At 51.8% G+C, this 21478-nt stretch overlaps 8 protein-coding genes across 8 annotated transcripts; 6 read left to right on the top strand and 2 right to left on the bottom strand.

The window, feature by feature from the left end:
• Window positions 1–404: 404 nt before the first annotated feature.
• On the top strand, window positions 405–1128 carry N7458_004455 (TOM complex receptor protein TOM20; the record flags this gene model as incomplete). Its single annotated transcript, XM_056907837.1, has 3 exons — window positions 405–462; window positions 584–829; window positions 914–1128. 3 exons carry the CDS (start codon window positions 405–407, stop codon window positions 1126–1128), a joined length of 519 nt encoding a protein of 172 aa, XP_056766455.1.
• A 1233-nt stretch (window positions 1129–2361) lies between these two features.
• Window positions 2362–4054, top strand: gel2 (1,3-beta-glucanosyltransferase gel2; the record flags this gene model as incomplete). Its single annotated transcript, XM_056907836.1, has 4 exons — window positions 2362–2370; window positions 2446–2576; window positions 2700–2799; window positions 2864–4054. The coding sequence occupies 4 exons, from the start codon at window positions 2362–2364 to the stop codon at window positions 4052–4054; spliced, it is 1431 nt and encodes a 476-aa protein (XP_056766454.1).
• Window positions 4055–5129: 1075 nt separating this feature from the next.
• N7458_004453 (F-box and WD domain protein) lies at window positions 5130–8602 on the bottom strand (the record flags this gene model as incomplete). Its single annotated transcript, XM_056907835.1, has 2 exons — window positions 5130–8194; window positions 8260–8602. The coding sequence occupies 2 exons, from the start codon at window positions 8600–8602 to the stop codon at window positions 5130–5132; spliced, it is 3408 nt and encodes a 1135-aa protein (XP_056766453.1).
• Window positions 8603–9260: 658 nt separating this feature from the next.
• Window positions 9261–11676, top strand: N7458_004452 (MRX complex nuclease subunit; the record flags this gene model as incomplete). Its single annotated transcript, XM_056907834.1, has 2 exons — window positions 9261–9273; window positions 9341–11676. 2 exons carry the CDS (start codon window positions 9261–9263, stop codon window positions 11674–11676), a joined length of 2349 nt encoding a protein of 782 aa, XP_056766452.1.
• Window positions 11677–12342: 666 nt separating this feature from the next.
• On the top strand, window positions 12343–14351 carry N7458_004451 (acyclic terpene utilization AtuA family protein; the record flags this gene model as incomplete). The annotated part of the gene is made up of 3 exons (XM_056907833.1): window positions 12343–12376; window positions 12433–12758; window positions 12834–14351. The coding sequence occupies 3 exons, from the start codon at window positions 12343–12345 to the stop codon at window positions 14349–14351; spliced, it is 1878 nt and encodes a 625-aa protein (XP_056766451.1).
• A 1922-nt stretch (window positions 14352–16273) lies between these two features.
• On the top strand, window positions 16274–17947 carry N7458_004450 (aldehyde dehydrogenase family protein; the record flags this gene model as incomplete). The annotated part of the gene is made up of 3 exons (XM_056907832.1): window positions 16274–16332; window positions 16434–17635; window positions 17718–17947. The coding sequence occupies 3 exons, from the start codon at window positions 16274–16276 to the stop codon at window positions 17945–17947; spliced, it is 1491 nt and encodes a 496-aa protein (XP_056766450.1).
• Window positions 17948–18746: 799 nt separating this feature from the next.
• Window positions 18747–20296, bottom strand: N7458_004449 (FAD-dependent oxidoreductase; the record flags this gene model as incomplete). Its single annotated transcript, XM_056907831.1, has 4 exons — window positions 18747–18879; window positions 18946–19024; window positions 19089–19812; window positions 19880–20296. The coding sequence occupies 4 exons, from the start codon at window positions 20294–20296 to the stop codon at window positions 18747–18749; spliced, it is 1353 nt and encodes a 450-aa protein (XP_056766449.1).
• A 471-nt stretch (window positions 20297–20767) lies between these two features.
• Window positions 20768–21424, top strand: N7458_004448 (uncharacterized protein; the record flags this gene model as incomplete). The annotated part of the gene is made up of 1 exon (XM_056907830.1): window positions 20768–21424. The coding sequence occupies one exon, from the start codon at window positions 20768–20770 to the stop codon at window positions 21422–21424; it is 657 nt and encodes a 218-aa protein (XP_056766448.1).
• Between the last annotated feature and the right edge of the window lie 54 nt (window positions 21425–21478).

The raw sequence follows: 21478 nt of genomic DNA, 5'->3' as shown, positions 1-21478 counted from the left end.
GTAATCTATCGGTCGAGTAAGTATATTCCGGAACCAACCTGTATATGTCTATCTCTGTTACGTTACCGCTATGGTTTGTGGATATAGATATATTTTTTGACGCTATAATCAATATGCATAATCTACTGGTATCTTCTTCTATCTTCCTGATTTCCTTCTATTCTGTTTGCCTTCCTTCTTTGCTGTTCACTGCTCCAGTCATTGGGGAGTCCAATACTCGTCTGTCGGAGCCGACGGAAGAACGTAAATCCTCCCTCAAATTTATCGTCCCCAAACACTCCCGAAACAGCTCCCCGTTGGCTTCTTTCACGTCACTGTCCTCCTATCTTTTCATCCGCGCTCTCTGGTCGTGCAGTCGGTCGCTTACCAGTTCCCTTTCATCACATATATTTCCACATTCCATCATGCGGACATCTGTTCTGGTTGCCGCGTCGGCCGGCACGATCGTCACCGGCCTGCTCGGTAAGAACCCATCCCCATTGAATCTTGCAACCATTTCAGAATCATCAATTTAGCTTTTCGTGGATTCTGCCTGCTGTCTTTATGGGAATTCATGACTAATCCGATTGCTTTGCATGTACAGCCTACGCCGTGTACTTTGATCACAAGCGACAGACCGACCCCGAGTTCCGCAAGTCTTTGAAGCGGAACAACCGCAAGCTCGCCAAGGCTGTCAAGGAAGAGCAGGATGCCCACGGAGCTGCCCAGCGGGATGCGATCAAGCAGGCTGTGCAGCGTGCCAAGGAGGAGGGCTTCCCTGCCGACTTGGAGGAGAAGGAGTCCTACTTCATGAACCAGGTTGCCAAGGGTGAGGGCTTGTGTGCTGAGGGTATGTGGCAGACAATCGAGAATGAATGATGAGATGGATGCCAATGGATTGCTAACTGAGATCCTTTTTTTTACTATGTGACAGGCTCCGACAACCTCGAGGCTGCTCTTGCCTTCTATAAGGCCCTCAAGGTCTACCCGCAGCCCAAGGACCTGATCTCAATCTATGACAAGACTGTTCCTAAGGAGTGCCTGGAGATTCTGGCTGAGATGGTTGCCATGGACTCTAGCCTCGACCTGGGTGGCACATTCACTGGTGAGGGACCCGTTGCCGGTGCCGACAACCATGGTGTTGAGTAAATTCATCACTCGTGCATGGGTGACTTCCCTGGTCATTTCGATACCCCCGATCTTGGGCGGTCTGGGATATCTGAATGCCTCAACTCTGACGAGCTCTTGGATTGCTTTTCCTTGATCTGTCTTGCCTGTAATATCTGACTGTCCTCCTTTGTCTCCTCCTCTTTCCAACCATTCTCTGCGGCCTTTTTTTGCTCGATGAACTCCTCGACACTGCCCCCCGCTCTCCACTTCTTTCTCCCTCTTTCCTTTTTTTTTTCTATTTTTTATTTGGGTCTCCTGTACTGTGTATATCTATTGGGTCTTGGCCGGAATCGGCGTGGCATCCGCGGCCTTCGCGGCCTTGGTATTTCTGGGCGCCATGACTTTCCGCGCAACACGGGCCCGTGTTGGTTGTGTTGTGGCTGTTCTGTTTTCTGTTGTTTCTGCATTGGTTGTCTTTCTCCTCCGGGCTTGAGGGGGGGTCAGGCGAAGAGGGCATGGAATGGATATATACGGCCTGTATTTTAGAGCGCAAATGCAAAAAGGCGATGTTGGAGATTTACGATCAAGGTTTGGAGATCCGCGTAGTTTGATCGTCGGAGGGTATCTGATTGGATAGAGAAATGTAGGTTTTGGGATCGGAGATCAGACAGGATATAAGTTCTGACAATCCCATTAGGAGTATCAATGTCATTCGTACTACTTCGTACCATCCATGATGACTCTGGCGATAATATCCTCCCTCCCAGACTGATCTGGTCACTGATTCAGATGGCAACCACTAAAATCTCACGCTAACCCACTAACCCGCCCCGTCTCCGAGCCACCAGTTGAACCTTCACCTTTCAGGGTTTCATTGGTCCCTGGCGCTAGTCTGGAAAAGGGACTCCACTGAGTCTCACCATTGGCCTTGGTCTCTTTCTCTGTCTCTGTTCTCTGGTGGTGGGCGCCAATTCCCCCGCTGATCCTGGGCCTCTTCGGTTTAAAGCCCGCCTCCTTTTCCCCCGACCTTCCTCTTGTAGTTCCTTCTGACTTCTTCGTCGAAGCATATTTTTCCTTCTACTTCTGCTTCTCTTGTCTTTGTCGCGTGTCGCGCTCCTTCTTTTGGTCGATTTCGCATCGCCTGCCACTCGTTCTTTCCCTCGCGCACTGCGCTGTCGCTCTTTCAGCTCTCGACTTCGACTTTCGACTTGCCGAAATCTACGTTTCCTGTCGCATCTTTCATTCCTCCGTCTCACATACAATCCCTTCAAGATGGTTTCCGTACGGACTGCTCAATCCTGCACGATATGCAAAGTCAGAATTTAAAACAGTCCGCTGACACCCGCCTCTATATAGTCCTACACTCGTCTCCTCACGGCCATCTGTGCCCTCGCTGGCTCCGCCGCTGCCGTGACTCCCCTCAAGGTCCAGGGCAAGGACTTTGTCAACTCCAAGACCGGTGACCGGTTCCAGATTCTCGGTGTTGAGTGAGACAATCCCTCTATACTCCCATTCCCCACATTCCAGTGGCGGCCCCGTGCGAACCCTCGCACACTCGCACACGACAGTATATAAACTGTACCTGAACTGGAAACTAATGTATGCGACAGCTACCAGCCTGGTGGTTCCTCTGGTTTCACCAAGGACAAGGATCCTCTCAGCGATGGCGATGTCTGTCTCCGTGATGCCGCTCTGATGCAGCGCCTGGGTGTAAGATCTCAACCAACGTCAACCCCCCATGGATGCGAAGCCCTAACTGATCATGTCGCATTAGATCAACACCATTCGGGTCTACAACCTCGAGCCTACCCTCGACCACAACAAGTGCGCCTCCATTTTCAACGCCGCCGGTATCTATATGATTCTCGATGTCAACTCCCCTCTTACCAATGGCTATTTGGACCGCACCGCTCCCTGGACCACCTACACCAACGCCTACTACCAGCAGGTCTTTGGTGTTATCGAGGCCTTCAAGTCCTTTGACAACGTTCTCGGCTTCTTCGCCGGAAACGAGGTTATCAACGAGGATGCCACTCGCCTGGCCCCTGCCTACGTTCGTGCCGTCATCCGTGACATGAAGGATTACATTGCCAAGCAGTCTGACCGCGCTATCCCCGTTGGTTACTCGGCTGCCGATGTCCGCGACATTCTGATGGACACCGTCCACTACTTTGAGTGCGATATGAAGAACTCCACTAGCTCCCGCGCTGACTTCTTCGGTCTCAACTCCTACTCTTGGTGCGGTGATGCCACCTACAAGTCCAGCGGCTACGATGTCCTGACTGAGGACTTTTCCAACGCCACTCTGCCCGTTTTCTTCTCCGAGTACGGCTGCAACGAGGTCAAGCCCCGTGTCTTCACCGAAGTGCAGGCCCTGTACGGCGACGAGATGACCCAGGCTTTCTCAGGCGGATTAGTGTACGAGTGGACTCAGGAAGATAACGACTATGGTCTTATCCAGATCAATGATAATGGTACTATCACCACCCTGATCGACTTCGACAACCTGCAGAAGCAGTTCAGCAAGCTTGACATGAGCCGTATCTCCGCTAGCAACGCCTCCCAGACCGGTGTCACCCCGGAGACTTGCGACGCCTCTTTGATCACCACCTCGACCTTCTACAATGCCTGGAACCTGCCCGATGCCCCTTCCAAGGTCTCAGACTACATCAAGAACGGTCTGCCCAACAAGCCCTCCGGGTCTCTGGTCTCGGTGACAGCTACCACTCTGTCCGAGAAGGTGTACGACTACACAGGCCAGGAGATCACCAACGTCGAGTTCAAGGTTCTGGCCAATGACGAGTCCAACACTCCCTCCAACTCGTCCGTTTCTAGCACCTCTTCCTCCTCGTCTTCCTCGGGTACCTCCACCCACTCCAACGCCGCTTCTTCTCTGAACGGCGCCCCCTCCATCGCCCTGGGTGGTTTGAGCGGTCTTTTCATGCTTCTTGCTTCGCTGCTGTAAATGATGTTTTCTTTCCATTCATAGGGAGCATTAGTGTCGGACTATTTTCGAGTTGACCCAATCCTCGATTTGTACAAACTATTCATTGTTCCGACGCTTGGCTGTCATGTGATTTACTCCTTTTTTTTCAGTTTCGTTGTACATGCTTCGTTGGAGTCAACGAATAATGTCATTTGCTTCTTGACAAGTGCCTATCCATGGCTAGTCAATCTTATTTGTTTCCCTAATGCCCATGATCCGCGGGTTGCAGTATAACGTGGTGAGAGTAAAGTTAGGCGTGGTCAGATGCCCTTTTTATACTGTTTCTGATAACCTTTAGCTATACGTTTAATTATCCAGTTTATACTATCTCTCTACGCTTAACCTACTCATTTTTAAAGATGCTTCTTATACAGTATCTTATGTAAATTATTACTAATCTTTTAACAACTCCTTCAACACCTCCTTTTACACCTCTTTTGTTGAATATTAATTTTAATAACTTTCATACGGCCGTATGATCCAACTTCATCTAGTGTCTTCACTTTGTTTAAAAATAGACTCTAGTATAGTTGAGTTCTTTATGTAAATACCACCAGTCCAATACGTGCAGCTGGAGGTTGAATATAACGAATTCAATCGCCAATCTTGAGTCGCTCATCAAGAGATTTCTGACCACGCTCAACATCAAGTGTGACCACATTCTACTGTGTGCCCTTTGATCCGTATTTCAACCCATGTCGTAAGATGAGTAGAATTTTGAACGCTAGTTATGAGTGTTTGTGTCCGCGATTTACCTTGAAACGCCGATTCGACGCCGTTGTATTGAATAACGTGGTTTAAGCTGGAGCTTGGAGCAGATTGAATCATTAAAATCAATCAAAAATCAAATGTAAATATCACAATAATCAAGAACTAACTAACTAACTAAAATGATAGATGATTAATGCAATGCCAACCAATCTTGCTTGCTCTCTACCGAGCCAGTCGAGGCCGTATCAAGGTAGAAAAGGAAGATCGAGATGAAGGTACCGAAACATCCAAACAAAAATGTATGCAAATCGAAATGTAACTCAAAATCCAAAATATTCATCATTCACCACGCCCGCTCTTTGCCCTTTCCCTTGCCAGATGACTGGGAAGGCGAGAATGGTGTCGATGCCAGAGCTGGGAACTCCTCCCATTCCTCGCCGGTCACATCGCCGCGACTCTTATCCTCGGCCAAACTGAGCTGGATGGCAAATTCCAGGTCATCCATTTCCTGCCTTTGACTCCTTTCAGGCCCTCCATGGTCCGGTGATGAATGCCGCGGTCTGCGCACTCCCTTTGCGTACTTGATGGGAATCGAGGGTGTCAGATCCTCGGTTGTAACTGAACTCTTGTCATCAAGCAAACTGAGGCGAATGGCCTCGGCGAGGTCATCATCAATGCTCTCCTCTACCGGGTCTTGGGAGGGTGAAGATGAAGACGACACTTCAGCCAGACCGAAGGAACTTGGTCCGATGACATCGCTAACAGAGGTACTGGTAGCAGAGCTTGCGATGGCTGTCCGGTCGCGGCCGTCACGCTTGCCCGCGTCCACACCCGCAGAATAGGCTTCTTCGCTCAGGAGTTGTGCGTAAAGCAAAAGTTGCTCTTCATCGATCTCGGGCCCGAGAAGGTCGACACCGAATCGAGTACTCAAGTGCGCTCTTTCCTTAGCAATTTCGGCCTCTCGTCGCTTTAGTTCGACGTGCTCGTCCTCGATAAAGTCGCGAATTGCACCACGTCCGCTGGTGGTGAAGCGTTGACCGTCAGCAGCACCGTTGCTACCCCGTAGAGAACGGCGAAGGCGGCGTTTGCTGCACTTGTACTGGTCTGCGGCTGACGAACTATACGACCAATAGCGAAGATGAGTACCCAAGGATACCATTCCACGGAGGATGGTCGGATCTGGATCCAGGCAAATCGCTCCTGTCGCGAAGTAGTTGCTTCCAACCCCGAGCATGGAAGCTTCTGCCTGTACCAAGCGGCGTCGCGCACGGGAAGAAAAGCGCGAGTTGATTGTCCGGATTGGCCGGGTAGACGAAGCTAGGGGATCCCAAGCTTGCACCAGACCATCGTTACCACCGTGAACTAGGTACAACGATGTCAAGGCCACGCATGATACCTGCGGAGACTCGGTTTGAATGAATCGTAGCGGTGCAATCGAGTTGATCACATCGGCACTGTGCGCGGGGGAAGCACGGATATCCCAGACAAAGACTGTACCAGTGGCCGTTCCCACAGCCAGATAGCGCGCACGTTGACCAGGGACCTCGAGGGTCGAGTGCGGCTGCTCCATATGCGGTAGCATTGGTGAGGACGTTGCAGAGGAGAAGGAACTTCCAGAAATTGCAAGCAACGGATCTTCCTGCGCGGTGACGGTCGCAAACATCGAATTGTCCATCGCAGTAGCTGTGACTTCCACCAATTTACGATCGCCGAATGTGAAATCCGAGATGCGCCATTCCGTATTCAATACACGTGATCGTTCGCTGAACCGGCTTGATGATCGAGATGGCGGGAAGCTCGGAATGGGCGTCAAGCTTGAGGCCATCGCTGGACCACCAAAGAGGGACGTGGCAACTTGGTCCCGGGAGCGAGCAGAGCCACCGGGTGTTGATGGGGACGACTTGACATCGGCCTTTGCTGCAACACGAACATATCGCCTAACGGAAGCCCTCTCCGTCTCGCCTTCGCCACGGACTATCACTACCACAGATTCGCCGTATCCACGACCATCATCGCCGGCAAAGTCGACCTGAAGATCGCGGCGCATGTTCCAGCCCTCGCAAACCTTACGGAAATGTTTCGGTTTGAAGGAAAGAAATTTCTCAATCTCTTTCGTCTCCGCAGCAATTTGACTCTCTTCAAGGAGCATCGAATCCGACGAAGAACGTGGGCTATAGCTACCATCAACTGAATCTCGACTGAAAGGATCTGGGCGTGCGGTACGCCGGCTCATTTCAACGAGCTCCCAGCGAACGGTTCGGCCGGTCTTCCATGCAAGTTCATCGAATTGCTCAGCGTTCAACTTAGCAGTAGATGGGACATCTGGCTGTTTGGGAAGATCTGTCAAGTAGAATATTTCTCCCAGGGCATTGAGGGCAACTGCCCAGATGCGTCGCTGGGCATGATGTTTAGTCGAATACCCATCGTCCACGGCGATACCGATGATAGGCACACCCGGGCTCAGAACCCACTTGGCTGTCACCTGGCCACGCTCGTATCGCTTCTCATATGTGGGGTGGGGACCCATGGCATATGCAGAAAGGATTCCTGAAGACGAACCAGTCATCATAGCAATGAGGCCACCTGTTGCCTTGAGGATTGAGGGTGACTTGGCAATCCAAACCGAACAGATAGCGTGGGTAATCATGTTCATGGCAGGAATTCCCAACTTGGGGTGTGAACCTAACTCCGAGGGACCAAGGAAGCGACCACGCTGCTCCGAGGTTGAGATGAAGTAGCTGCGGCCCTGCGGGCAACCTTCGCCATAGATCATGCCAAACGGCTGGCTGACATCCATTGAATTGGGAACGCCAACCATGTCACCAGCCCCAAGTCCGTACGGTGCGTCGCCAGGGAAGCTATCAGCAAAGTGCCGGAACATTTGATGGTCGGAAATACCCCAGGTCGTCACCTTGACAGCAGACGGATCACTGGCGGAGGCAACCCCCTGTTCTGAAGCACCATGGATGAAGTTGGGCTCCTTCTCGACGTTGTTGAATGACCCGTGGATATGGCTCACCGGAAACAAAAGTTGGGAGGTGTATGTTGCTACAGCACTGCCATTGCGAGAGGTCGCGGAGCGGACAGCACCTTGCTTCTTGGAAGGTTGAAATTGAGCTGGTTTACCTCGCGACAACGATCGCATCAACCGGGTACGTAGAATGTACTCGCTGCGCCAAGATGCCAATGCAGTGAGTCTTGCAAAGAATCGTCTGTCTGACATCACGTCCTCGGGATTGGTCGCAGTCCATCGTCCATGGTCCGCAGCCTGCGGACCCGGGAAGAACCGAGAGAAGGCGATTCTCCAGGCATGAGGGGTCGTGACTAGTGCATGAAATCGGCGAGATACCAGCGTGATAGCCGAGAGAGACTGCGGCGGCAAATGCGACAGAATATGAGTGAGAACCTCTGAATGAAGAGGAAAAGTTAGACTAGGGTCCCGTTTGGGTGAAGGGTTCTCGACTCGGGCATACCATTTGGAAGCGTTTCCAAGGGCAGATTGGAGTGGCCCACAAGTGACGGGACTTGGAATCCCGCATCACCTCTCTTCTTCGTCGGGGTTCCGGCATTCTCATACTCGCTCACTCGCTGGGCAGGTGACGAAGGCGGGGTAGAGCCCATGTCGCTCAGGAGCGCATCGCTGGTTCCCGGCGTGGGAGATGCCCATGCTGAACAGTCTCCAGTCTCCTCTGGGTGAAGGAGGCCAGAGACTGCAGCTTCATCGATGTCATTTCCATGTTGGATGGGGGCGGGGTTGGCTTGGGATGAGTCAATGGAGGGTGAATGTTGAGATACTGCAGTGGGCTCTGATTGCATAAAAGAGTTTGAAAAGGGGACTGGAAAGCGAGAGCGACTGAGCCAGCAAGAGACCTGGGTCAGTCGAGACAAGTGAGACAAATCGAAGCGAATAAAAGGGGACGAAAGTGATGCGTTGAGGAAGGAAAAGAAGGGTGACGGCGCGCTGCAGGAGAAAAGCGGAGAGTCGGAAGGCGACGCGGAGTGGCCATCCGGCAGATTGGCTGGAAGGGTTTTATCAAAGGCTCTACGGCTGTAATTGGTCTAGGATTGAGAAATAGTCCATCTCATTTGTTTAAAGATATCCTGCCTTGTATTTCTGCTCTTTGCTTTTTGTCTCGCATCCCATACTCGTAGCATCTTCCTTGATTCAACTGTCCATCGTCCTTGAGGGATCAGGTTGTGATGACATAAGACGAGACAAGAGAATCAACTGCGCACACCGCCTTCCTCAATCGGCCTTCATTAGCCCACCTTTCACGCGTCTTCAGTCACGTGATAACGCGAAGGGTCGCGCGTGGCACCAGCAAATGATTTCCATTCGGCGTGGAGCAGTTGAGGTGGACGCTGGCCGTTGGACGCCGAACATTCCCGTTGCTTCTGAATCTATTCAGTCTCACTGGGCTCTGCTCCAACCAAGAACCTTGTCGGATGAGCAACCCTTGGTCGATCAGCCATCATGTCGACCAGTGGTGAGTAATCCCCAAGTCATCAGTACCCCAAATGATCATGAATAGAGGTCTGACTCTTCTTCCACAGCGGAAACTATTCGCATCCTCGTCTCAACCGACAACCACGTCGGGTACAATGAGCGGGATCCCATTCGTGGAGATGACAGCTGGAAGAGCTTCCACGAGATCATGTGCCTGGCCAAGGAACGAGATGTTGATATGGTTCTGCTTGCCGGAGATCTCTTTCATGAGAACAAGCCATCTCGCAAATCCATGTACCAAGTGATGCGCTCGATTCGAATGAACTGCTTCGGCGACAAACCCTGCGAGTTGGAGATGCTCAGTGATGCGAGCGAAACCTTTCAGGGTGCTTTTAATCATGTCAATTACGAGGACCTCGACATGAATATCGCCATCCCAATCTTTTCCATCCATGGAAATCATGACGATCCTTCAGGCGAGGGTCACCTGGCTGCATTAGATCTTTTGCAAGTCTCCGGCTTACTCAACTACTACGGTCGAACTCCAGAGTCAGACAATATCGAGATCAAGCCTGTCCTGCTCCAGAAAGGTCGTACGAAATTAGCTCTCTACGGCATGAGTAATGTGCGTGATGAGCGCTTGTTCCGCACTTTTCGGGATGGAAAGGTCAAATTTTTCCAACCCTCTGTGCAAAAGAGCGACTGGTTTAATTTGATGTCCGTGCATCAGAATCACCATGCATACACCGAGACTGGCTACTTGCCAGAGAACTTTCTACCTGAATTCATGGATTTGGTCGTCTGGGGTCATGAACATGAGTGTTTAATCAACCCAAAGCTTAATCCAGAGACCAAGTTTCATGTCATGCAGCCCGGATCCTCGGTTGCAACCTCACTGGTCCCGGGTGAGGCTGTGACAAAGCAAGTGGCCATCCTAAGTATCACTGGCCGTGACTTCAACTGTGAGCCTATTCGATTGAAATCAGTCCGTCCTTTTGTCATGCGAGAAATCGTCTTGTCGGAGGAGAAGGGAGCTAAAAAGTTTGCTCGCAAGGAGGGCAATCGGACAGAAGTGACACGGTTCCTCATGTCAATCGTGGAGGAATTGATTGAAGAAGCCAATGCGGAATGGCGTGAGACCCATGGCATCCAGAACGAAGAGGATGAAGACGACGATGAAGAGCCTCGTGAACCACCTCTCCCGTTGGTACGACTTCGCGTCGAGATATCTACCCCTGACGGTGGGACCTTCGAATGCGAGAATCCGCAGAGATTCTCAAATCGATTTGTGGGCAAAGTCGCTAACGTTAATGACGTGGTGCAATTTCACAGAAAGAAGAAGAATGCGTCCTCTTCTCGAAAGGCTGATGCCGCCGTTGATGAAGTGGCAGCTTCACGCCTAGCGGCATTGGATACTGTGAAAGTGGAACAGCTGGTCCGAGAATACCTCGCATCGCAATCCCTCAGCATCCTTCCTCAGAATTCCTTTGGCGATGCCGTGGCTCAATTCATCGACAAGGATGATAAGCATGCGATGGAAATGTTTGTCAATGACTCCCTCGAGGGCCAGGTCAAGCACCTCATGAGCTTGGACCGTGATGAAGATGACGTGGATGATGAGGAGCGGGCTCATAGCTCTCTAGTCAACGCCATGGAGAAATACCGCACACAGTTGGAAGACATGTTCAACAAGGGCGTCAAGAAACGCACACGTGGAAAGAAGAGATTCAAGCCGAAGCCAGACGGCTGGGATACCGAATTTGATGGCGAGTGGGAGGATCAGCCTGGTGCCTTGATTCATTCTGATAATGAGGGTGGGGATCCCGCTGAAGAAGAGGCTGGAGAAGATGGTTCTGCGCCTCCGCGACGAGGTACTGCCACTACCACGGGATCTACTCGAGGCCGGGGTCGAGGGAGGGGAGGTAGAGGAGCTGCTTCTACTTCCCGGGCTGCAGCAACCAAAACTGCTGCTGCTTCAGCCAGAGGACGCAACAAGAAAGCTGTCTCAGACGAAGAGTCAGAGGATGTCATCATGCTAGATGATGATGACGATGATGAGGCGAATGCCAACATCATCTCTGATGAAGATGACGACTCGCAGGCTTTGTTCGTGAAGCAACCGCGTGCCGCGACGGCTTCGAGGGGACGCAAATCCACGACCACGACATCAACTCGAGGTCGCGGAGGTCGGGCGGCGGCTTCACCAGCCCCATCATCGGCCACTGTCGGTGGCACTGCTACACGCCGAGGTGCTACTCGAGCTGGGAAACCAACTCAAACAACGTTGGACTTTACTGCGTCACAAGCTAGCACAGCGCGTTCATCACGGGCTGCTCGGTCAACTCGAAATGTCAGTGTCATTAGTGATGGCGTTGACGATGATGATGATGACGACGATGCCTTTGAGCCGATGAGTACCTCCACGTCTCGTCGGCGGCGGTGATCTTTCGTTCAGGCACGAGCTCTTCTTCCATTTGCATGGCGTTCTTGGAGCGCAATTCTTTCCAAGTCTCATATTTCCAAAGCAAACTGACCCATCTCACGATTATTCCATTCTGATATGCTTAGCGAATTCATATAGTTCAAGTCATTATTTCTAAAATGATCGCACTCTCCGCGCGATGATGAGCACTGGCTCATTCATGTTGCGCACACAAATTAGACAAGCCAACTGGCTCCTGATCACAATACTTAAGAGTTCTTCTGATTGATACTAATTTCTAGGTCATCATCCAAGCTGACATGAGTTGAGTGGTCCGCCCCGCATATAACCGAGTGACAAACAAACACAAAGCCATGTCAGTGCCAACTAACCTGGACATGACGCCAGTGTCCTCGAGTTGCTCCCTAAGTGAGTTCCAAATTGACCAAATAGTAGCCGTACCCGTAAATCACAGGTACTATCGACATCTTATGTTCGTTGTACTTTGCATCAGTCTTACTACTTAGATGGTGCTTTCTTACGTGTAACCCCGCAATCGTTCCAGCCGAGCTGCCTCGGTCTCTCCATCTTCCCCAGGAATACCTCCACACTCCGCATCCACCACACCTAAAATGCCATTTTGGCCATTCCAACGCCTATCCACAGGCTAATCTCATTCACAACATAATGGCATTCACCGGTCGACCTATTCGCATTGCAGGTACGTCAATTTATCCCCGATTGAAAAAGTCACCGATAGCTAAGATTATCATCCAGGTGCATCAGGCTCTGCTTCAGACCGTCGCCATGCCATTGCGGAATTTGCACGGCACCACCCGACTGACCCGGTCGATGTGATTATCGCCGATTTCATGAGCGAGTTCAACATGGCCACCGCTGCAGGTCGGCGGGTGGATCAGGCTGATGCTGCTGCTGGAGCATCGCCGGCTTATGACCTCTCGTTTTTGGAGGCGTTGGAACCTGCGTTGGGGGATTTGGCCAAGTATGGGATTAAATTGGCTGTCAATGCTGGAGTCACGGATACAAAGGGGTTATATGAGGTGGTTATGAAAATGGTGGAGGCAAAGGGGTTGGATCTCAAGGTTAGCACTCGATCCTGCTCGCACATATGAAAGGTGTGTTAAAGTAACAGAGTACTGATACTTTTGCTGCGATAGGTTGCCTGGGTATCGGGCGATGAAGTACTACCAGCCATTCAACAGTCCCTTGCAGATGGAAAGTCTGAATTCCGCAACATCTACACGGGCGAGAAACTAGCCGGCTGGTCCTTCGAGCCCATCTATGCTCAGTGTTATCTGGGTGGACTGGGAATTGCAGCTGCCCTCGCCGAAGGTGCAGATATTGTACTTTGCGGTCGAGTATCAGATGCCTCCCCCGTCATCGGCGCAGCTTATTGGTATCACGGCTGGCAGCGTCATGAGCTGGATAAATTGGCTAATGCGTTCGTTGCTGGCCACTTGATCGAGTGCAGTAACTATGTCTGTGGGGGCAACTTTACTGGTTTCAAGGAGTTGGAGCATGGCGGCGATGGTTGGGCCAATATTGGCTATCCCATTGCTGAGATCTCTGCCGAGGGCGACGTGGTCATCACCAAGCAAGCGCATGCTACTGGCGGTACTGTCACGGTTGACACGTGTACCTCGCAGCTGCTCTACGAGATCCAGGGACCTTGGTACTACAACTCGGATGTCACTGCTGTCTTGGACGGCATTCACTTTGAACAGAGGGGTATAAACCGGGTGGCCGTGCATGGCGTTCGCTCTGGGCCTCCGCCACCAACCACCAAGGTAGGCATCACAGCCCGTGGAGGATTCCAGGCCGAGGCATGGTGGTTCTTGACCGGACTGGATACCGAAGCCAAGGCGCGCATGTTGGAGGTGCAGATCCGTCGTCTCCTCGCCCCATTCTCCGACCGTTTCACTTCCTTGAAATTTGACCTACTGGGTTCTTCATTGTCAGATGCCCCGGATCAGAACCGTGCAACTGTGCCCTTCCGGATTGTGGTGCAAGCAAAGCGAGCCGAGGATCTTGCACCCACGCGGTTCCTCAAGCCTATCACCGATAATATCATGCAGGGTTATCCTGGAGCTACCTTCCATTTGGATTTACGCCAGGGATTCCCTCGTGCCATATTCGAATATTACGTGACTTTGTTGCCTCAGAGTGCCGTTCAGCATCGAGTGCATCTACCCTGGAAACCCACGGCCAAGACGCAAGTCCTGGATATTGCCCCTCCACCAGCGACCAAGACGTACTCAGCTCAACAACCTTCGCAGTCAGTTACTACCACTGATAAGCCAGTTAATATCAAGAATGACTTTGGTCCCACCGTCCGAGGTCCGCTCGGATGGATTGTGCATGCCCGCTCGGGAGACAAAGGGTCCGATGCGAACTGTGGCTTCTGGGTGCGTCACCGCGACGAATATCTATGGCTGCGGTCATTACTCTCGGTCAACACTGCACGCCAACTCTTGGGGGGCAGCCATCCTGGCATGGAGATTGATCGATTTGAGCTCCCGGGTCTACAGGCGGTGCATTTCTTGTTCAAGAACCACCTGGACCGCGGCGTTGGGGTCACGACGACGGTGGACTTTTTGGGGAAGAATGTGGCGGAGTACTTGCGAAGCAGGCATGTTGATCTTCCCGTGCGGTTTTTGAATCGGGGGAAGCTGTAATCGCATGGGGAAGGAAAAAAACTGCGGGTAGTTGAGATAGTATATCCTCTTGGATGAGAAGATCTAATGTCATGGGCCGTGGATGATCGAGTAGATCTATGAATTGCCAAGAGCATGGTCTTCCTCTCGGAGATCTCGGGTTCTCTGGTTATTGGCTCTTATTCTTTTGCTGTTTTAGGCTTTTGATCATTCCGGTGCTGCTTGTCAGAGCGGATTGACACTTCCGGTTCCGCGGTTCCGCGTTGGCTCGGCATCGACTTGGGGGGTATCGACGGAGATATAGAAGTTTAGCACGATTTGATGGAGACGAGGAAAGACCATCCGATCGTTGATCTAACCTTTACCACGAGTTTACCGTATTTGATCATATTTGAGAGTGCTGCTCTGAGATTACCCCAATAGGGCAGTAAACAGAGTGGGTCAGGTGATGTTTCTCGGCCGACGAGTTCCAATGGCGTGGGGCTGCTCTAGTCCAGTCCCAAGTTTTTCCCACTGGAAACTGCATTCCACGTTATTATTTCATGTTTGGAGAAATCATCCATACGTGCTCAATGGATCAGAATGGCAGCATACGTTGATGTTCCATGCAGTAGAGATTAGCTCACAAAAGTACGAATGAGGGGGGGAGCCGCTCGAGACCTAGAATCGGGTATTTACTTTATCTAGTTTGGGATAGTAGCTTATTGGCAGCGCGAGAGAGCGAGAGGGGCATGAGTAGTATTGTGAAACCATTAGTACGGGTGATCTCCGTGCATCTCCTCTACCTGTACGGAGGACGTGAGGATTTCTTGTGTATACTTGGTATGTTATTATTCTATATTTTGTCCCGTACCAAAATTCTTAGCACGCTAGAAGGTATAGCTTCCAGTCGGTCCTGTCCATCCACAGATCTGGAACAACTACCCATCCTCCTCTATCAAGCTCCGAGCTTCACGTCTCCTCGTATTATTTCTCCGCCGCCCGCAGGTAACCGGGGCGACATTCGTCCGTTTCGGCGAGTTAACCTTGGTGCGGATGCACTGACGGCCCACCAATTTGCCCCGCCATGCCTGCCCCGCCTCTTGGTCCGAGTTTCGTCGCATTTCGGTGGGTTATTATGCTTGATTCTTGACCACTGAACCAGTTAGCGCCGGTCCGAGGAGGTTCCTCGGGGGTGGTAAGGTTTGCCCTGATGCAGCAAAACTTGCGCCTGCAGAGAGGGCGGCCAACTCTGCTGACGTAGTTCCTCGGCACCGCAACAGGGAAAAAGAGTCGTCGTCGTCGTAGTATCTAGATTTATCTGCTTGGTAATCGTTCCAATCAGGACTGCGGATCACCTTGTTCTAGTCCACTGACTGTAGTCACAGGTAACTCCGTCAAGTGCGTGGTCTCCAAGCTGTCATCCCTCGGTCCAATTTAAAGCGAAACAGCCGGAGCACCAGGAGCAACAAGCAGTCGGTCGAGACGACTAGACCCGGCTAGAGACCAGATTAGCGCTGCACGGTACGCGGATGCCCCCCCCCAACCCGCCAGTGCGGATCCGCATTGTTATGTACGCGAAGTACTGTGGATGACCAGACCAGTGGGATACGCAGTAATTACCGAGTCCCCAGTGGCAAGAAAGGAGATTTGATCCGTCCATCGAGTCCAAAAGGCAAGTCCCAAAGTGGGGTCCCGCTGTATTGCGGTACCAGGAATTTCAGTACTCCCACCTCGGGAATGAGGAAACCCCGCAATTGCAATGACAATCACAATCCTCTGTTTTGGATTTGCTGCCAAAAGTGAAACCCAAACTATATAATCCCCTTGGATCCCCCTCATCCGGTACCTTTCGACCTTTCATTCAGTCTCCTCTTACACATCGTCTTCTTTTGTGATACCCTGTCCTTGTTTTCTACCGACTCAGCAACACCTCCACCCTCCCCCCACCACCCCCCGCGACTATGGCTCTCTCCGCTACCATCGAGACCCCCAACCTGACCTATGAGCAGCCTCTGGGCCTGTATGTGATCTCTCTCGCTCGCTCTCTCCTTCGAACCTCCTCTCTCCATCAATCCCACTCCTTTCGTACTAACATCCTCTCTTTTCCCCCTCGCTGCTCAGGTTCATCAACAACGAGTTCGTCAAGAGTGTCCAGGGCAAGACCTTTGAGACCATCAACCCGACCAACGAGAAGCCCATTACGTCCGTCTACGAGGCCACCGAGGAGGATGTCGATATCGCCGTCAAGGCTGCTCGCACTGCCTTCGAGGGTGACTGGAGCAAGGTGACCCCCGCGAACCGTGGCCGCATGCTCACCAAGCTGGCCGACCTGTTGGAGCGGGACATAGAGACCCTCGCCGCCGTCGAGGCCCTGGACAACGGCAAGGCCGTCACCTTGGCCAAGGGCGACATCGGCGGTGCCGCCGCCTGCCTGCGCTACTACGGTGGCTGGGCCGACAAGATCACCGGTCAGACCATCGACATCAACCCCGAGACCTTTTCCTACACCCGCCACGAGCCCATCGGTGTCTGTGGTCAGATTATCCCCTGGAACTTCCCCTTGCTCATGTGGTCCTGGAAGATCGGCCCTGCCATCGCCGCCGGTAACACCGTCGTCCTCAAGACCGCCGAGCAGACCCCTCTGTCCGGTCTGTACGCCGCTAAGCTGATCGTCGAGGCCGGCTTCCCTCCCGGTGTCATCAACATCATCTCCGGTTTCGGTCGCACCGCTGGTGCCGCCATAACCAGCCACATGGACATTGACAAGGTCGCCTTCACGGGTTCTACCATCGTCGGCCGCATGGTCCTCCAGGCCGCTGCCAAGTCCAACCTGAAGAAGGTCACCCTCGAGCTGGGTGGCAAGTCCCCCAACATTGTCTTTGACGATGCCGACATTGACAACGCCATCTCCTGGTCCAACTTTGGTATCTTCTACAACCACGGCCAGTGCTGCTGTGCTGGTTCTCGCCTGCTGGTCCAGGAGGGTATCTACGACAAGTTCATTGAGCGCTTCAAGGAGCGTGCCGCCAAGAACCAGCTCGGCAACCCCTTCGCCCAGAACACTTTCCAGGGCCCTCAGGTCTCCCAGCTCCAGTTCGACCGTATCATGGAGTACATCAACCACGGCAAGAACGAGGGTGCCACCCTCGCTCTGGGTGGTGAGCGCCACGGCACTGAGGGTTACTTTATCCAGCCCACCGTCTTCACCGACGTTACTCCCGACATGAAGATTGCCCAGGAGGAGATCTTCGGTCCCGTTATTGCCGTCACCAAGTTCAAGGATGAGGCTGAGGCTATTAAGATTGGTAACGGCACCAGCTACGGTATGACCCCCTCCTGGCCTGCCTCACAAGGTCATCTATAATGTATTGATTGAAGACTAACCCCCCCTCTCTCTCTTCCTAGGTCTCGCTGCTGCCGTCCACACCAAGGACGTCAACACCGCCATCCGTGTCTCCAACGCCCTGAAGGCCGGTACCGTCTGGATCAACAACTACAATATGATCCTCCCCCAGGCTCCCTTCGGTGGTTATAAGCAGTCCGGTCTGGGCCGTGAGCTCGGCTCCTACGCTCTGGACAACTATACTCAGGTCAAGACCGTTCACTGCCGCCTGGGTGATGCCCTGTTCGCTTAAAGGGAGAAAGATCCCTTGAGTGAATCAAGTGATGAGGATATGAATATTATTTCTTTTTTTTCTTTCCTTTTTCTCTATATCTTTTGAATGTATATAACCAAAATTGCAATCCACCGTGAGAGGTTTCGATACTCATACTGTATTTCTGTCTTGTCATTTTCCTGTTTCGTGCCATCTTACTTTTAGCTCTGACGGCGGCTTGCTAGCGGGGTAATCCAGCGGGGCTCACTCGCGACAGCATCAGGCCCGCGGTCGACCCTGTTCCTGTTGAACCGACGTGGGTTGGGGAATATTGCTATCTTCGGTATATCGCAACACGAGCAAAATCACGGCATAATTGCCGTGTTGTCAACCCTGGTTCTCGGAGACTTCGGGGGAGATGTTTGTAGGCGTGGCCCATTTGCTATGCGAATCGTGGGTCCGGGTCATTTGTACCCGCTCGGGAGAAGATACACCGAGCGAGTCCACCAGGGACCCCGCCAAAGACCACGAATAATTATTGACAAGAACATTCCATACAAATTCTGTACAAGGATCCGGAATACCCGATCGGCATGTTGACCACTAGATCTCTCGGGTCGGATAGTCCTATCATCATGCTCATTACTGGACAAGTCTCCGATCGGAGAGGCCCGTCATTGCTTCGTCGAGCTTAGTTGGACGTGGCTGAACAGCGCCCACGATACCAGGCGGGTAAAATAAAACAAAGCTAATATAGTGATATGTTCTCGATACTCCATGAACAATGTATGTACAATTTTGGCCAGCTGAATCAAACAGAAATGATGATCAGTCAAATTCATGCTGCAGCCCCAATGATAACACCATTAGGCAGTTCCAACCCCACAGGCAGACCGCAGACAAACTTGTCGGTATAGTTGATGCCGCGGATAGCCGCCAGTTTCTCCTCGATGTCGTGGTACATATCGTATCTGCGTGCGATCAGCAATGAATATCGAAAGGACCAGCCGGGTGTTTGTGTGTGGGTGGTAACGTACGAGTTCATTTCTTCAATCGTCAGGACCTTCTTCGGGTCCTCGACCTTGTATGTGGGGGTGTCTTTGTTAACGGAGAATCCTGTGATAACTCGCGTTAGTATCGTCTCAGCCAGAACCTTGCAGGGGGTATTTTGAATACTCACCAATTCTCTCGTTAATGTTATACGCCGCCTTGGCAGCTGCAGCCTGCACTCGAGTCACGCGAGGCAAACGCACCTGCTCATACGCCGCGAGAGACTGCGCAACATCACCGTTGAAATACTTCTTATTGAATAGGATTCCCAGCGCGGCGGCATCTTCGATGGCCATGCACGCACCCTGACTCTGGTGAGGCATCATCGGATGGCCCGCATCACCCAACAGACAGGTATTCCCCTGATGAATATACGGATAAGGATCATGCACCCACAACCGCCACGGCTGAATCTCCTTTCCAATGGAGAGATGCTTGAACACCTGGCGGTCTAATTCAGGATAAGGCTTGAGAAGTTCCTCGACCGGTCGAGACTCTGCGCCCCAGGCTTGGGTGGAATAATCGCCTTGTTCGCGGGGGAAGAAGCAGTAGTAGGAGAGGAGTTTGCCGCCGTTGCAGGGGGACAGCACAATCTTGTCCCATTTGCCTTCTTGGCCGCCCCAGTATTCGAGCGCACTGTCTTGAGAGTAGTCCACCAGGCCGAGTCGCACTGCTTCTTCGGTGTCGACGTTGGCATGGAGACAGCTAGACTCCGAGGGACGTTTCTCGGGTGTGATGCCCAGGATTCCTCGGACGGCGGAGCCAATACCGTCCGCCCCGATGATGAGATCGTGGTGGGCAGTGACTCCGTTTTCGAAGATCACCGTGCTGGCCTTCATATCGATATCGCGACACTATACAATTCAATAGTTTCATTAGCAGTGCGCTTTCCCCCCTCGTCCAGTTATTCGCATCACATACCCGATGGTTAACAATCAACTTCGCAGGCGTCCCTTCCCCTTCCTCCCCCAACGCCGAATCCTTCAACATGGAATGCATATATTGTCGATGAAACATGTTGTACACATATCCCCACCGCTTCTCATAGTCATCCAAATCATACACACTCACAGGCTCCCCCGTCTTCCAGTCCCGATTGATCAACTTCTTCAACACGACTGGGTCACCCTTGGCAATATCAACCCCCCACTCGTGCAGCCATCGAGTCCCGTTCGCCGCGCAGGACACGGATGCGCCTACTTCGCCGGCGAAATCCGATTTCTCGTAGATGGTTACCTCGTGGCCTGCGCGACGGAGTGCGATGGCGGTGGACATGCCGCCGATTCCGCCGCCAATGACGCCGACATTTAGGCGTTTCCAGCCGGACATGATGGTCATTGAGGTCCTGGGTTGGGTGATTTGGGTGTGGTTTGTGAGGGGGTTTCTTTCGGAGATTTTGTTTTGTAGTGGCCCCAGCTTGAATAGCTTGATGAATTGTAAATTGTCCGACGAGCTGGTGGTCTTTGACCTCATTTATCTTGTTTGGGTCTGGTCATGAGAATCGGTCGGATGGTGCACCAGCGCGGGTGGTGAGGTCGCGGGCCGCGCACCGCTTATCGCCGGATCCGGGGCGAGAAGCTGAGTTCGTGATAATCAGAGTATCGGACATTGACGGAATGAAAGATAAGGTTCTGACAAGGAGGATCAGTAGACTGGTTCTTTGCAAGTGACGCATGATGAGTGTGTTGGAAAGGAAGGGGTTATAGGTACAGCAGCATGGTGATCACTATGTTTCAGTCAAGTAGGTTACCCTAGATCCTTTGGATCTATGATTAATGTAAGTCTTTGAACTTGCTGCTTTTTAGAATCATGCCAAAGGATGGAGATATCCTTATTGAGACCATGGTCGTAGACGCACGCTCGTACTTTGAACTCGGCCGCGAAGGAATGCACGAGGGCTTTATTAAGATCAAAGGAACCATAACAAATACAAAGACCATTGTATTCTTTAACGGCAACAAAGCATCGTATAAAGGCCTTCGGTCACAGTTAATGGCTTTTGTAAACCTCAGACAAAGACATGACCTATTTACAAAGTACATTGTATCTATAGACTACTATATCAAGCGTTCAAACCCACTTCTCCGATCTTCCCATCATCCCAATTACCAATTCTTCCGAATCACATTCACTAACACCTCTTATACATCCATTCCTATCAATTCGATCTTCTTTCTGTCAATAGCCATGCAAACTTGGTACGTCAACATCAACTTCGCCCCTCGCGATGCATACCTGAGCGACATTGACCTCCTCCGACTGATGCAGGATAAGATCAGCCAAGGCAGCGTCAGCGTAACACTCTGGTCTGAAATGCAAGAGTCTCGTTATTGCTATTCTATCAAGGTTACTGGTGAGTTTTACAGCCCTGGAGAGATACATAGTGCTGCGTTGAATAAGGTTTATCTGTGGATTCGGTATTTGGCGTCGGATCCGCTTCCGTTCTTCCGGAGGGATGTTTTTTAGGATAATGGTATATTGGTGGTGGTATTTTGGTAGGTTTATCGGTGTGTTCTCTAC

Source organism: Penicillium daleae, assembly GCF_028827525.1.
Source record: "Penicillium daleae strain IBT 16125 chromosome Unknown utg000005l_segment0_segment0, whole genome shotgun sequence".
In the NCBI taxonomy this organism is placed as follows: Eukaryota; Fungi; Ascomycota; class Eurotiomycetes; order Eurotiales; family Aspergillaceae; genus Penicillium; species Penicillium daleae.
The sequence above is the reverse complement of the archived record's forward strand: the minus strand, read 5'-3'. Positions and strand labels throughout refer to the sequence as shown.